General features: G+C 37.4%; 1 protein-coding gene across 2 annotated transcripts in view; it reads right to left on the bottom strand.

Annotated features, from left to right (window-relative positions):
* gpc6a (glypican 6a) overlaps positions 1–17626 on the bottom strand; it is a 168105-nt gene that overhangs the window by 23863 nt on the left and 126616 nt on the right. The window contains exons 5-7 of one of the 2 annotated variants that reach the window (XM_056737570.1): positions 10234–10364; positions 8943–9080; positions 8067–8096 (exon numbers count right to left, since the gene is read on the bottom strand). In XM_056737570.1, the coding sequence (XP_056593548.1) occupies positions 8067–8096; positions 8943–9080; positions 10234–10364 (299 nt within the window). The remainder of the gene's footprint in view (positions 1–8066; positions 8097–8942; positions 9081–10233; positions 10365–17626) is intronic. The other variant, XM_056737571.1, reaches the window with a different exon arrangement.

Here is a 17626-nt window from a genome sequence, read left to right as displayed (position 1 = left end):
TTTACTCGACAACTACACCTTTTACCTTTGCGTTAGGCATCACCTGATTACATATTTCTACAATTGTGAGCCTTTAAAATGAATTCCAGTGTACTTGTTATGGAATGGCAAACAAACACTTTTATTCCCGAAGAGAAGGTTATTACACACGGGGCTTCGAGGGAGGAAAACGATAAATTGACTTCAGCCAGCGGGACTTTGCATTGTTTTATGTGTTTTTATGGTCTGTTTTTGCTAATCCAGTGTGGAGGTAACACAGCACAGGAGAGCTGTAACTGCACCGTCAGGTGACATCTAATCAGACCTGATCTCCGTCTGTGTTTTATTGCCAATTTAGTGGCTATGAGTGTCGCTCCTCCGAGACTGCTGTTGTGTTTCTGTGACTAAATGAAACGGGTTCGGACTGAACGACAAACATTGTTGTTTTCTTGTTTGTTTGAGTTACTGAGTGGCTGGTTAATTAGCATGAAGTAATTCCTATTTACAACACACTACCAGGCTGTTCGTACAGTTTATCATTCTTCATGCTCATAAAAAGCGTCTGTCAGTCTAAGCATCACAATAATATTGTCATTTTAAAACATCAATTTCAAAGACAGAATGGCCATTACAATACAACGTATGGATTAATTACCACATTCATTTACTGTACCAGGGTTTAACATAGTACATAAAAAGGTAGACAAAAGTCATGACGGTACAAAAACAAGTATCATGACACAGTTGACCATAACAGACCATAAGAAACACCATGGGACTGAGTTCCATATTCCATATTCATTTACCATACTATTACCATAGTACACGTCGGAGAACATGCTAATATTATGGTAATTTATATAAAATATCACAATAAACTGAGGAGAGGATGACTACTATAAAAACCATGTCACTTAATGATTACCATATTAATTGACCATGGTTACCATAGTATATATAAACAAGCATGGTACAATGCTCAGGAATTATGGCAGGGATACGGTCATATTTTAATATATGATCATACAACAATCACAATAGAATAAATACTGCGATTTCACATGAATACCATGTTCATTTACCATGGTATTACCGTGGTACATGTGCAAAAATGCAATACATATACAAAGTCGTCTTCCATTAACTATCACTAAAATAAAAACTCTAACACTGTACAGAACGATTACCACATTCATTTACCATGGTATTTCCATAGTACATAAAACAAACAAGGTACCATGTGCAAAAAGTATGGTAATAATGATGTCAAATGTATGACAGTAATGATTAAGATGGTACTGCGCGTTTACTATACTAAAGGTGCAGTTTGTAACTTTTTGAATGCAGGAAAGCAGACTAGAGGATGTTATATGATTGGCTGAGGAGCCTCACGTGATTCGTGTAAACTGTAACGCTTTCTCCAGACCATGCATCTCCCTAAAAACACGGTCTCTGGTGTTATCCTCGGTTTCAGCTTTTACTGCCGTAGAAACCATGACAACACAGTCTCGTGGACAAATGTGAAAGTATATATATGAATCCTTTTTAGATCATCTGACTCAATAGTAATAAATACATTTAGTGAATTACTTCTGATGTGTCTAAGTCATTGTAATGAAATAAAATCACGTCATCAAATGCAACATTTATTAAACTTTATTAATTTACATCATCCATAAACGCGATTTCTCATTCACGTCGGATTGATTATTAGCGGTGGAGTTGAAGAAGACAGTTCCCATTATTCCATGCTCCTTGACAGCGTCATCCAGCTACGGCGTTGGTGATTTGAACATATCTAATTTGAATGTGCGCCCTCTAGCGGTGGATTTTACAAACTGCGCCTTTAATTTACCACAGTGCTACTATAATACACACTCAAAACAAAGTAAACATAAAAAATGGTGTATCGTATCAAACAATCTTTGGTACTTTCTGTTAGTGTTTAATACTCACAAATAGTAATATGAAATCAGACTAAAATGTAAAATCAAATCAGATATTCCTTGAGCGTATTACAGAAGCGTCAAACACACGTCTAATTGTGCCGAGAGTTTTTGTGTCTTACTGACCTCCCACCAGGCCTTTAAGAGAGACCCCGAGAGCACGCGGAAGAAACAAGGGTCGACTCGAGAGCCGCCAAACGTTAGAAGAACAAGTCAAAGTCAAGAGGAGATTAAAGATTGGGTTCTTTTTAAGGTTCCTCGCGGTTCAGACGTTTCAGAGCCCAAAGCAGAACAGAAGAATTCAGCTGGCTTCTTTCAGCCGGGACATGATGGGATTTTCCGCAGATGCCATTGAGATGCACCGGCAGCATTTGCCTGAGTTCAATTATGTTAAATGAATTTAAGCGGCTCTTTTGAATAACAATACGGCCTGCATTAATGAAGGGGAAGGTTGAATGGATGGGGTGACAAACTCTTGGCCGAAAAATCAAGTGGTGAATGTCTGAACACCAGGCGTCCTCAGATGACGTTCAAAGCTTCGGGAAGCAGCGTGCATGACAAATAGACCCCGTGCTCTTATTACATTACACAACGCACGACTGGGGTTGTTTATTCAAATACGACAAGATAAAATATTGGTAATTACATGACGGAGCTGGAAGGAAATCACTTTGGAAAAGCCAATTTTTTGAGCTCTCCTGTGAAAAGCACTCCCTGCGAGGTGGTTTGGAAGTGCCTGTCGTGGTTTTTCTGCTCATAATAACATCTGCTGAATCTGCAAACCAGCATGACGCAGCAGCCAAAGTAATGCCAAATGAGCTTACGGGTGTTTTATTCACTCCGCTCAGCCGCACGGTAATTGTGGCTTTGGGGGAATAAAAACGGAGTGGCTATGTGAACGCAAGCCTCCATTATAGTGTAACCTAAACCATCTGATGGAATGCCTTTGTGTTTAAAAGCTATTCCAGGCCTTTCCTGGTGGACCACGCGGTACCAGTGCTCAGTGTTTGCTTTTTACGGGAGCTTTTTTCATCCCGGCCACATCCGCCATTTTTTTACGTGGATTTAGCTCAATGTGCCGCAAACCCGAGAGTGTAAACTGTCAACAGCAACATTTAAAGAGGAAAAATGGCAATGGGCTTATTAAACTAAAGACTGAGAAATATAATATAATATAATGAAATAAATGAAATGAAATATTATATGATACAAATATTATAAATTTGGACGAGAACTGCACAATGATGTAATGAAAATGGCTGATCTGTATTGGCTGAAGTAAGTTTGGAATACAATTTTGTAACTGTGAATGTTGTCAATGTTTTGAATCACACAACATTATATGTTTGGGATAATGTAGAGGCAGCCGGTTGTTATTGCAGAAATATTTGGCGCGCTTATTACACGGCTACTTGGCACATGAGAAAAAAACTAATTTTACCAAATGAAGACCTTCTGCGATGAAAAGACGTTTACTTTTAGTTTTAAGGTAAGAAACAACGTTCAGATGTCACAAATAAATAAAATGTCATATATGTTATTAAAAGACATATTTATATTTCATTTGTTAAAAAAACCTGTCAAAATGATTTGCTGCATCCGGGTTACCGTGTGCTATTAGTTTCGAGAGGATGTTATCTGGGAATAACAAACCTGCAAATGTTGCGACTGGCCAATCAGAATCAAGCATTGCAATGAGCAGTGTGATAAATGTCCTTAAAGTGGACATACACTACCGGTCTAAAGTTTTTGGACACTTCGTTTTTTTCATACTTTAGAATACTAATAACACCTCAAAGCGATCAAATATTCGATGATCAATCCTGATTTCAACATCACTTTAGATCTAAAATAAATATTACATATAAAAAACCTAGAATGTGAGACATTTGTAATGCTTCATGGAATGAGAAAACCGTGAAAACATCTCTGATTGTTTGATTTTAAATGTCTGGGGTCACGAAGGGGGTCAAGGGTACAGATAATCTCTGACAGTAAATTCAAGCTGAACTCCATCTGGCGAAAACCACACACTTCTCATAAGGGTTTTAAATCTCCATAAAAGTCAAAAAATGTCGGCCGCTTAGCCTTTCAAACCCAACAGAAGATCTATCCCCATAACTCAATGTGCAATATCTTCAATATTAACAATGCGGCATGAAAACAACATGCTTTTATTATTCATGTATTTGGGCTACAGAATCAGCGAGCTCTGGCTTGACTCGAGGTTATAAAACATCTTCATGTTTTCACAGAAAAAAATGACGTTTGATGTCTTCAACAAAAATCCGCACCTGGCAGGAGAACACAAATCCAGCAGGTCACGGCGCTTCTTGCCAACTCAAAGATGAAATTCTTCTGCCATATCATTCAAAAGTGTTGCGTACTCTTTATTTAACATGTAAACAGTCACCCAGTAGGTCTTTCATTCTGATTTAAAAAAAAGTGTGAGTTCACCTAGCACATATGACTCACAAAGGTATTTTATAATTTTCATATTTCTTCTCTTTGTTTGTGACTAAGAACCTTCTACACGTCCACCGCACATCACGGAAATGCCAGTCGTGATATCCAATATAAGTTTGGTGAAGAACTGGACCAACCAAATATCCGTTGGCCGGATGTATTAAGCTTGAGCAAATTGAATCTTCTCGGGCACACATACGAATGTCATTCTCATTGCAAATAAACTGTCGCTCATGTAGACGCCTGGATTTCTCACTCGTGAATCCAGCGATGCAAATTAAGAGCAATCAGAGCTGAGACAACAAACCAAATCACCAACAGTGAATCATAACTCAGAAAGACACTCATTCCCGCTTCCATCGCTCCCGCTGATTTGTAGCCGCTCTGAAAATAAAGCAAAGCATTCACATGACATCCGCCAAATCACTGAAGCCATAACAACCACCGCCAGACACTCAACTGAAGCTTTATCATCAAACATACGGCTTCTGATGGACATTCTGATAGGTGGGAATTAGTCAGAAGAGACACACAAGGAACGGTACACGTACTGAAACCTCTGAATAAAAGTAAATGATCAAAAAAATAGGAAAAGAATATTTCTCGACACATCACTTCTGGTTTTTATGCTCTTGACATAGATGTTGACAAAAATGATGTTTTTAAAGAGTAAATATTTTTAGATTTTTTAAGGTCCTACCTTAGTGTAATGAGTGTCCAACAACAAGTTTACATACGTACACGATGTAAAAACACTTTCATTTTCTTCTAATAGGCCTTTATTATTACCTTACTTCATGACTGACTCTCAAATGATTCGTTCGGTGATTCATCTGTCTAGTCCCCTCCTTTCTGTCAGCCTACTCTGATCTGATTGGTCAGATGGTCTAGTCTGCTGTGATTGGTCTACCGTGTAGTGTGGCAAATGGATCGTAGGCGGGCATTACACCACGTGACACAAATCTGACCCGGAAATGAAATTAGGACGACAGACAACTCGTTCGTGTGATTCAGAGTCGACTCATTTTTTCCCAAGCCAATAACTTTGTTATTCGTTCACTTTCAGCGCTACAATTTAGCAGACTTCTTACATTCACGGACAGCAAAAAACACTGAGACAAATTAAAAAATATATACTTTTAGTCTACTTTTTATGAATTCAGAAAAATATTCAGAACGTTTCATCTTTTGAATGAAAACTTTCGGTTTGTGTTTGGCTATTGTCGAATAATATAACTTGAATTATCAAATCGAATAATTGATGTTAATATTGATTTGTGATTTGTTAAATATTGTTGCATGTTGATTTTATTCATCAAAATATGTAACACTGGCCTACTGGTTTATGGATATTTTACTGCAAAATTGTTACAACCTACAAAAATACAAAAAATGTGGTTGTAAACAGAAAGTTTACTCAAAGTTAGCTACTGTAACACTTGAAAGTATGTTTTACAAACTTGATAAAAACAAGCATATTTAACACCAAAAGTTCTATTGCTAACTAAATAAAGTCATCTTAATAAAGTGAACTTGGAGAATCCCATTTTGTAAGGAAACGGCTCAGATTGTGTTCTTGAATTATTTGAGTTTCAACACTTTAGACTTTGACAAAGTTTGAGACGTTGTCACGATCAGTTCTTTAAGTCATCTCAGATGATACGTCTCTCATTAGCACTATATTACATTTTCTATAAGAGAGATACAGTTCTCTTACCAAACGCCGAAAAATAAAGACGCAAAAAGAGATTAATTTCAGTTATCTACATGTACGTTATAGACGACTGAAGGGGTGAAAATCCGCCTGTGTTTTCTCGTCTCTATGAGTCTTATAGAGCCACAGAAGAGGCTCTTTACTTTAAATGCCTCGCGCTCATGTTCTCATTGACTGTGGTCCCAAGAGAACATCTCTAAGTCTCACGGCTAAGTACTTCCATTAAAACTTCAATGAGCTATAAAACCAATGCAAATTCATTTCCTTAATCGGACTTATGACACTTAGGTCACGTACAGCGAGTCGACTTCACTTACAGAAGTGCTCCCATAACAACTTTCCTTCCGCATCCAAATCAGTTTACACATAAACTCTTTCAAATATAACAGCATGTGTGAACAGCTTTCATGTCTTTGGGTTCTTTATAAAGCAAACAGATGCCCTGAGACGCTCGACATGCAAAACCAAAGACAACACCACAATATATAATCAACACCGTTCAGAGAAAAATATGCGGTTTCTGCCATCTTGGATTACCTCAACTGTACAAAATCCATGCGAGTTTTTGGCTGAAGGCAGCATATGTTCAATGTAAATTCTGAGTTCTCCAGCAAAACCGGCTGAGAGGATCTGCTTCCCAAAGCAACATGGATTGCCTCATCGGCAGTTCATCTAAAAAGGAGCTGATGTAACCGATGACCATAAAGAAATCACACAATGGGAAACTGCTCACACATTCTCATCGTTGAAATAAAACTACAACCCTGTGTTTCATTATTAACACAACAGCATATGATTATTTGATGAGGGATGTCCTAAAACGCTGTTTTGCAGTCTACAGGTCCGTACATACAGTACACTTCTCTTCCCCCAAGGTTAGCAGCACGGGCAGTTTTACGACTCAAGTCATGTACACAACGATGAAAATAAATTGGGTGGAGAGGAAGGACCCGCGAGTATTGTTGCCGGACGAGCCCAGAAAGAATCAATGCCACTGCAATGCAGCTGGAAGACACACACCACGTGGCTTTAGATTCTGACGGATTTCTGTTTATCTGTCAAATCAAGTCATTATGTGTAAAAGTCGGATGATTAGCAATCAAACTCAAGCAGGCAGAATCTCCTGCCTTTAGGATTAGCTAAAGAAAACAAGACTGAAATGAACCTGTGGAAATGGAAGTGTTTTTGCTAGTTTCAGTCCAACGCAGTTCTCATTTTCCCGTCCTTCGCTGTGTTGTTTAAAAAGCAAATGCATTTGCGCTCATTTGTGCACCCATGGGTGTGTTGGTCTATAAAAGAGGAGTTTTCAGGCGCATTGTTGGCGCGTTGCTATTTTGAGGAACTGAAAATGGACTGCGCCATAGACAAACTCAAACAATAACGCAAATTTTTTTTAGAGCGTGTTAGTAGAAAATGCACTTCTGGGCAGGTCCACAACACGAAACGAAACACAAAAATAAATGGAGAACAATGTTAAGGTGATTATTGCGGACATAAAGATAAAAATCTGGCTTTTCCTGTAGATGCCTTTCCTCTCTGGAGAAGCATCCAGTCTTGGCTCTTGCAAAGTCTAACGTGTAAATAGCGAATCCGCCCTGGCGCGAGCGCAACTGACTCATAAAGGGAATGAAGAGATGAGACTCTGATTGGTTTACTGCACTTTACACCCTAAAAACACCCATTACTCATTAAGAGAATCGGGACAACCCGTTTAGACCAAGCGCCCCGACCATTTTCCCGTCGTCAAACAAGCAAAAGTGGTTTCGGATACGTCCTGAGTGCACCTGCTCCCTGCGCTTTAGACCATGCGCTTAGATCGTTAAAATTGGGCCCAAAGAGTTCAACACAACCCCAGAACGACGAGGAAGAATGAAGAAGAAAAGATGGACAGAAGCCACAGGAGAAATGACGGAGGTGAAGTGTTCATGTGTGTGTGTGTGTGTGGAGGGGTGGACGCTTACACTGTGTTGCATCGTCCTCCAAACAATCCTCTGGGGTGCGGAAGCAAAAACAGAGAAAAGAGGGATTTCATTGAAAAGCGCAGACGAGAGAGAGAGAGAGAGAGAGAGAGCAAACACATGATAAATATGCATTAGACAGAAAGCAATATGCACAATTACATTTGATGAATGGCGTTGCTGATATATTCCAAGCTATTCCCTCCAGACGCCGAGAGAAGAAGTGAGCACATCCCTCCTCAACACCGCTGTCTAACTCAACATTTACTTAACCGTCACGCATCCGTGTTCCAGCGTTAATTTTAGACTCATCCGATGCACGGCTGAGTGAAAAATCATGGTAAGTCATGTTAAATGAATTCTCCACATTAGCCGCAGGCTAACATAAGACTACGCAATCGTGTTCTACTTTAAAGTCAACGGCATATTTTCATCTTTTCCCATTAAAGATTATAAGTCAAAACACTTCGTTCTCTAATGTAACTGAAAGAGAGAGAGATTATATAATGAAATAAAGTGATGTAATGTGTGGGTGGTTCTTCAATTAGCGGCTCTCTTGACCGTTTGAAGACTCCACTCGTCAAACTACTTTCAACTTTCTTTCATTTGCGTGTCAACATTCACAACGTGGGATGAAGATGACGTCATCTGACCATCAGACTTGAATATAAAACCTTCATCTTCATCCTTACTTTCAAGCCAGTTAGTCTAGATGTCGACAGGTTTTTAAGATAATGTCCAAAAACATGTTTTGGATTGAACGTCTTGGACATTTTACATCATGAAATGACATTTTGTTATATGGAGTTTATCCACCAGACAGAAGCATTTCTCTGAACATCATCATCATCAACCACTCATGACCGCTCGATCACTCACCAGTCTGTCCATGCTCGTGCCTGCTGCCGTGGTGGGCCGCTCTTCTGGACTGTACGGTCTGAAACGACTGTTGAACACATCCGAGATCCCGCGGGCTGATCGGCCCACTCCTACTGGTCTACCACATCCCTGAAAAACCTGCAGTTAAACGACAAGAATGTGGTCTGTGTGGTTAGCAGAAGCTGTTAAAAATAAAAAAGCTGGAAGTTCAAAAAATAGAAATGAAGACGAAAATCTAGATATCAAACTGGAGGAGAATGGAAAGATCTTAAAGCTGTTTAAAACCATTTTGAGATGCACTTTTAAAATCCTTCTCTTCATAAGTATCATTATAAACATCCTTATAACACTTGTTTTAAGACTGCACATTTGGATAAAAAAAGTTGCCGTGGCTGACATTTACAGTGATAAATAAATAGTAATATTATATAATATTTATGAATTAGAATTAAATATAATTATATATGATTTATGAAATGAATCAGTACTTAATTTTTTATTATCTCCTTTATTAAAGCTACAATCTGCAATTGAGCAAGGACATAAAATGTGTAAATTAAATCAATAAAATGTGTAAATTAAATAAATAAAATGTGTGATTAAATAAATAAAAAAATAAAAATGCAAAATAACTTTTTTAATTGAACATTTTCTATGGATTTTTTTCTGTATGTTAGGCGCATTTTCCTCTTCCAGAGCTCTTTCACACGCATTGACTCATTCACACATGGATGGATGCTGCAGTGGAGCTGACAGTGATGGACCACTTTAATGTCATGCCTGCGTTCTGATGTCAAGATATCTGTCACTATGATTATCATTCAAATCCTCCTCGTGACACGTACATCCACATTTCCACGACCGCTGTGCGTTTTCCATCAGCTCCAGTTTTGAGGAAAGCTTTTAATGTAAGAGAAAACTCCAGCGTTCAAAAGACACCGTGTAGCCCGTACACTTTCTTTCTTTCGTTCATATTGGTTTCTGTGGATGAAACCGCATCTCACTTCTCACGCTGGCGTGCGTGCGCAGCTCCATCAGAGAAATGTAAAAAGCTTTGGTGTCTGGAGTGTGCTTTGACGTGTAACACGTGTCATGCATATTTAATTAACGCTATGACCAAATGTCAGGAAAATCTTCTCCGTTTTATTTCTTTTCGCTTTATATGTAACGCTGTGCCATATGTTTAGATGAGTATGTGTGGAGAAAATATTCTGTTTGTACTAAAAAAAATGTAATAAACACACGTAAAATACATTAAAGGCAGTACAGAGTGTGTATGTGAATCAAGTACCTTCTCTGAGACCTGCATACTGTTGTCTTGCATGGTCATGATGGCTTCTGAGATCTTCACATCGATCGGTTCCATGACGGCTTCGATGTTGAAGGGTCCCTCCAGCCTGTCGGCAACCAGCAGCATGGCATCTGTGCCCACGAGAGGGACCAATCAGAGGCTTTCTTACATACATGATCAGATTCTTATCTGAGACGTACTCTCACTTTATACTTTTGATACATACGTAACTGACAATAAAACGACATTAACAACTCACTAAACTTCAGAGGACCAGACACTAATGAGACATGATGAGACATCTAGGTGTAAATTTATCTGTGCTTGAAATGATAAAAACAGATATCGTGACATGAAACTTATTACTATGCTGAAATAAATAGATATAGAGACATATGGCACTTAGACGAACGTAAGTATGAAATTGGCAGCAGACTGACAGCTGAAGGGGAGGAGTTAACAGATGCTCCGCCCAAGCCGTCTCATTTAGGTGATTTGAGATGAATAGTCATTTCAGAGCGGAAGTGCATTTTTAGATTTTAACTGAAGATTGTGAGGGCACATCCTGTACATTTTAAGAAGAAAATGAGTCACATTGATAAGCGATTAGTATTTAGTATAAACGCCGCAATATTTCATGGAAAAATAAGAATTGACATTTTTAATTTCACTGGGACTTTAAAGTTCTCCGTTTTCCTCTTAAGGCCACTGTGTTGTATATAAGACTGTCAGACGGGCATAAAAACATGTAATGTATTGATTCAATTAGAGTCGGTGAATTGATTTTACCCTTTAGGTTGTTCCCTCGCGCTCATATTTCGAGATATTTGGACATATCGTTTCTCTATAACGTCCCTCGCAGCTACACAAATGGAGACGCCTAATGTTTCTCACATCGTGAAAGACAGTTTGATCAAATAAATACCATGGGCAGAATGGTAATGTGGACATTCTCCAGAAAATTACCTTTAAAAATGCCAAAGAGACGCTGGAGAAACGGCTGTAAACTGTAATTAAACTGCCACACATCTTTATTTGTCTCAGCTACTCCAGCTGTAAGAAACTTTTTCCCTTTTTCCCCATTTTCAGGCGCTCTCAAAAGAGTCCAACACACAGAGAAACTTTCATACTTAGAGGCTGAACAAAGTTTCTGTACATGCAAATACGACGCTATATAATAAAGTATACCATTTTTCGTAATTCTTGTTACGTAGTAACATGTAGTACCATGTAAATACCACGATAAATCTTAATTTCTCATTAGCATGATATATTTAACTATTAGAAAGATGATCTTTTACGATCTGAATAAATACCATGGCATGAAAATATGGTTCATATTCAGTACAATTGTATTGACATATGATTCCTATGAAAGTATATAAATAGGTATATTATACATTTGACAAAAATAAATATTTATTCAGCATGCATTTACTTTTTAACCAAAAATGGAAAACCTTTGATGAGTTTAGTCCACTGTTTCATTTCAAAACAAACTTTTCAAAGGGCATGTTTTAGAAAAGGCAAGCGTTGTCATCTCCATATAAATGTAAAACGTGGGTTTGAGAAAACAAGAATCATTTTGACAACATTGTCTGAATGCAAAATATTAAAAAAATGCAATGGAACCACTTTGCAATGTTCTATTACACAGTACACTCCTACAACGGTGTTCAGAGCGATGCCATAGAGGAACCATTTTTGGTTCCACAGAGAACCATTCTGTTCTTACTTACCCTTCATCATCTGACAAACCTTTTTTCGCGAACTTTTTGTGAGACAGAAAGGTCCTTCAGATGTTAAAGGTTCTTTAAGGAACCAAAAGGATCTTTCTATGGCATCGAAGAACCTTGAAGTGTCCAGCGCTGTCATGTTAACCTACCCTTAGATGATAAGAAATTATTCATAACCAACAATAAAAAAATCTGAAAGTTCAAAGACTTAAAGGTTTTACATTTTTTAGTTTGTGAGGACACAACAGAGTCACTGTATTTAATCACACTAAACATTTAAATACAACTATACAACACAATCTCTGTCAGGAGTGTTCAGGACATAAAGCGCACGATGAAGGAGTGTAACTAAAACTGCTTCTTTAATAATAAATCCACAGGAATTCACAGCGACAAGCAATATAACAACATTCACAAAACCGGACGAAGGACAGAAGAAAACACAGGTTTTATAGTGATACTACACCCAAAAATGAAAATTCTGTCATCATTTACTCACCTTCATGTTGTTCCAAATCTCTATCAATACTTTGTTCTGATGAATACAGAGAAAGATATTTGGAAGAAAATTTAAAACCAGACAGATCTCGCCCCCCATTGACTCCCTTAGTAGGAAAATATACTTGATCATTTTTTTGTTCTGTTGAACACAACAGAAGATATTTTGAAGAATGTAGGACAGCAAACAGTTCTGGGGCACCTTTAACTCCCATTGTATTTTGTCCTATGGGAGTCAATGGGGGTCAAAATCTGTTACAAGCATTCTTCCAAATATCTTTACATTTGTACAGATTTTGAACAACTCGAAGGTGAGTAAATGATGACAGAATTATCATTTCAGGGTGAATTTTCAATATTCTGTCATTTCAGTAAGAGACCCACCATTTCACAACTGATGTATTTATATATTCCTTACGCCAGAGAGCGATTCCATGAAAAGTCTGTTGTAATTGCGGCACAGAAGGTCATGGGTTTGATCCCCAGTTTATGTAGATGAACGCACTGCATCATTTCAGATCAAAAAATCTTCCAAATGTGCACAAATACAAATGTTCGGTAATTTTCCTTCTAGTGAAGATGGCAACCTTAGTCCACAACTCCAGCAAGGGATAAAAATAGCCCGATCCCATCGGAGACATCGAAAACTTCATGTTAAACCTTGACATGTCACACAACCGCACAGAGTCAATATGATAATATTACATACACCATAGAGGAATAAAAGCAGTTATTTCTGTTCACAGCGTGTGATCATTTATTAATGAGCGCCACATATAGCACTTCTCACTGAATTCTTCATTATAAAATCCGGAAAGATATCAGGTTGCTAAATTGAATTTTAACACTACATTTTCTTCTAATCTAAATCTAAGGTCACTGCAATATTCCTTATCTGCGTAAACTTATTTTTTCTTTATTTAAAAGGTCCATATTATTCATTATCACACCATTCTTGACTGTGTTCACAGGTTGTGTTTTCATGTGTGCGTATGGATGTGAAACAAGAGGAAAATAAGTGTCCCTACATCCCTCCTCTCTTTCCTCTGGACCGAATGACTCCTGAGTGGACCTGGGCACAAATCGATGGTGAAGACAGATGATTTGCCAATCTCACAGTTGTGTCATTAAACCTCAGCGTTATTAATTTGCGCTCACATGGAACCTATTACAGCAAACTAGATGATGCCATTGATCGGCTGGAGAAAACGCATTTGATCTTTTCATTAGGTGCTACCCCTCGCTTGAACTCATAAACGCCCCTCGGAGCGGACAAGATGGATGCCGCATTTCATTTTTCAACAAAAGGTAACGACAAGCCAGCGTAAAGGGCCGATATAGCCCTCGATTGTTAAAGAGGCTGTTGAAGAGGTGCATTGTGGGTTGGTTCTACAGGGCACAGGAAGAAAATGAAATGGCTCGGCCATGGCAAAAGCAATTAAAACTTGGAGCGTTCTATTGGCACGTGGCGGTATGATGTAGGTCAGTCTAACATGGGTTACTCACAGCGGTGAAAGCTTTTAGCTTCAGTTGTGAATGAGATTGAAAATACACGCCCGCTCATCTTAACTTCATTCCGCTGCAATGTGATGCATCTCGCATGACTATGAAGAAAAGTGAAAATGGTTGTGAAAATATAAACCAAAAGTTTGACGAATACGCTTTTGAATTGCACTTATTTGTTACATTTGTAAAAAAAAGGTCAAATTGAAAAAAAAAAAAATTGAAATCACTCTACAGGCTCAAATTGGACTGAATTGAAGGACATCTTTAGAAATACTGCTAAAGATACATTTCATATTGAAATGACTTAATATTACACTATAAAAAATGTAACAAATAGATATGTCAACATTCAATGAGTTATTTTTCCTAGCCATTGTTATTTCTTATTTAGGCAAAAACTCAACTCAAACTTATTTTGAGAAAAAAAGACTTTATATTGTATGCAATTTTGCTTCTTAAGTATCTTGATTTGAGAAAGTTTTGATATTTGTACTGGAAAACAAGACCATTTTTTTTTTTTATGTCACCTAATGAATTTCTCACTCAGCATTTTTGTCATGTTTCTAGTACAAATTTCCCAAAATTCTTAAATCAAGATACATTTCCTTGACAATAATTTCATCAATCTCATATTTTGACCAACAAACAGTAAATATTTAGATTTTGTTAAACCGAACATTGACTTCTCCTCTCCTCACGTGTGCTCTGATAGGATCTCTATGGTTGTTATTAATTTATTTTGTGTATCAGCATCCCCAAACATTTAAAGTCATCGGAGAGCAGTCCTTAGCTACAGGTGTGTGACACTTATTAAAAGTCCTTCCTCTCCTTTAAGACTTTAATAACCCCGCTGCATTCTGGGAAGAGTTTAATCCCAATCTCTCGTTCTCCGTTCGGCCCTCAGTTTTTGTTTGTTTACTGTGAGGACTCATATTGCCCGTGATTCCCGGTTAGATTTCCATCAGGAAACGGCTGGAGGTCAGAGCCAAGGGCTCTACCCAGTGATGCCTGGCGCTTGCGTGGCGATCAGAAAGCTAGACACACAACCAGATATTACATCCAGGATCTGCTCTGTTAACTTTAGTTTTATGAGATTATTTTGTTTTCTGGAGCACAAAATCTCGACTAACATTATTAAAAAAGGAACAAAATCCAAAAAGTAATTTATGCTGTTTTGTCAGTCGTAATGCACAATGTTTTCTGTGGTTTGTGGTTTTGGTGCTTAATGGTTTCTTAAAGATTATTCATTTAATTAGTCACCAGACGCTGACGATCTCCTCGTTCACGCATCAATACTGTATTGATATCACGTTTTGTTGAAGGCGAAGAGCCGCAGTGAAAGAATCTCTCTATCATGAAAGAGACACCACAGGCCGAGAGAAACCACATTCCAAAAGCATCAAGGTTAACTTTCTCCCTACTGGCAAAAAGAAAATGTACCAGCCGTCGGGCGAAGATAAAAATAAAGATAAGAAATGGGGGTCGAGAGAGGCTACGGCGTTATCGGGGGATTGGACGGGTGGGAAGTGTGGAGTACACAGGCCGTACCTCTGAGCGTGTCTGTCATGAACTCTACGAGACCACCGATGGTCGCTGGATTGATGGCTTTCATTTGAAGTGAAACATCAGTTTAACCGCAGCGCAAAGGTCTCAACACATCTGAGTCTGGTTCAATAAAATCCTGCCGTTCTGTTGACACAAATAACCGAAGGGGAGAAAGGCAGAATCAAATTTATAAACGGAAAGATTTCATTACAGTTTCCAAACAAACTATTTCAAATCTTCTGACTCTATTACAAACGTGCCATAAAGGCCAACGAACATGTAAGCCTCGGCCCTATGAATCAACAAAACCTACGATGAGGGGACATATATATTTACAGCTTAAAGAAACACACACATAATGCATTTGCTGCTAAATGGATGTTGAGGAGGTTACCATAGCAACAGTACATCACTTAACACTAGCCCAATGTCTTTATGAATTATGTATTTATTAATTAGAGATTTACATTCACACACGCGTGAAAAAATACTGTAGTGTACTTTAGTATGTACTCAAGTTAACTGTACTAAAGTTCCTAAGTTGCAGTATTTATTTACTTTAGTGGTAACTGCAGTTAACTGTAGTAAATATACGAGTATTCTACAGTTTTACCTTACAGTTTACTGTAGTTAATATACGAGTATTCTACAGTTTTACCTTACAGTTTACTGTAGTAAATATACGAGTATTCTACAGTTTTACCTTACAGTTTACTGTAGTAAATATACGAGTATTCTACAGTTTTACCTTACAGTTTACTGTAGTAAATATACGAGTATTCTACAGTTTTACCTTACAGTTAACTGGAGTAAATATACGAGTATTCTACAGTTTTACCTTACAGTTAACTGGAGTAAATATACCAGTATTCTACAGTTTTACCTTACAGTTTACTGTAGTTAATATACGAGTATTCTACAGTTTTACCTTACAGTTTACTGTAGTTAATATACGAGTATTCTACAGTTTTACCTTACAGTTTACTGTAGTAAATATACGAGTATTCTACAGTTTTACCTTACAGTTAACTGGAGTAAATATACCAGTATTCTACAGTTTTACCTTACAGTTAACTGGAGTAAATATACCAGTATTCTACAGTTTTACCTTACAGTTTACTGTAGGTAATATACGTGTATTCTACAGTTTTACCTTACAGTTAACTGGAGTAAATATACCAGTATTCTACAGTTTTACCTTACAGTTAACTGGAGTAAATATACGTGTATTCTACAGTTTTACCTTACAGTTAACTGGAGTAAATATACGTGTATTCTACAGTTTTACCTTACAGTTTACTGTAGTTAATATACGTGTATTCTACAGTTTTACCTTACAGTTTACTGTAGTAAATATACGAGTATTCTACAGTTTTACCTTACAGTTTACTGTAGTTAATATACGAGTATTCTACAGTTTTACCTTACAGTTTACTGTAGTAAATATACGAGTATTCTACAGTTTTACCTTACAGTTTACTGTAGTTAATATACGAGTATTCTACAGTTTTACCTTACAGTTAACTGGAGTAAATATACGAGTATTCTACAGTTTTACCTTACAGTTTACTGTAGTTAATATACGTGTATTCTACAGTTTTACCTTACAGTTTACTGTAGTTAATATACGAGTATTCTACAGTTTTACCTTACAGTTTACTGTAGTTAATATACGTGTATTCTACAGTTTTACCTTACAGTTTACTGTAGTTAATATACGAGTATTCTACAGTTTTACCTTACAGTTTACTGTAGTAAATATACGAGTATTCTACAGTTTTACCTTACAGTTTACTGTAGTTAATATACGAGTATTCTACAGTTTTACCTTACAGTTAACTGGAGTAAATATACGAGTATTCTACAGTTTTACCTTACAGTTTACTGTAGTTAATATACGTGTATTCTACAGTTTTACCTTACAGTTTACTGTAGTAAATATACCAGTATTCTACAGTTTTACCTTACAGTTTACTGTAGTTAATATACGTGTATTCTACAGTTTTACCTTACAGTTTACTGTAGTTAATATACGAGTATTCTACAGTTTTACCTTACAGTTTACTGTAGTAAATATACGAGTATTCTACAGTTTTACCTTACAGTTT

Source organism: Triplophysa dalaica, chromosome 2 (assembly GCF_015846415.1).
Source record: "Triplophysa dalaica isolate WHDGS20190420 chromosome 2, ASM1584641v1, whole genome shotgun sequence".
NCBI lineage: Eukaryota > Metazoa > Chordata > Actinopteri > Cypriniformes > Nemacheilidae > Triplophysa > Triplophysa dalaica.
Note: the sequence above shows the minus strand (reverse complement) of the source record. Positions and strands in the feature narration are given on the sequence as shown.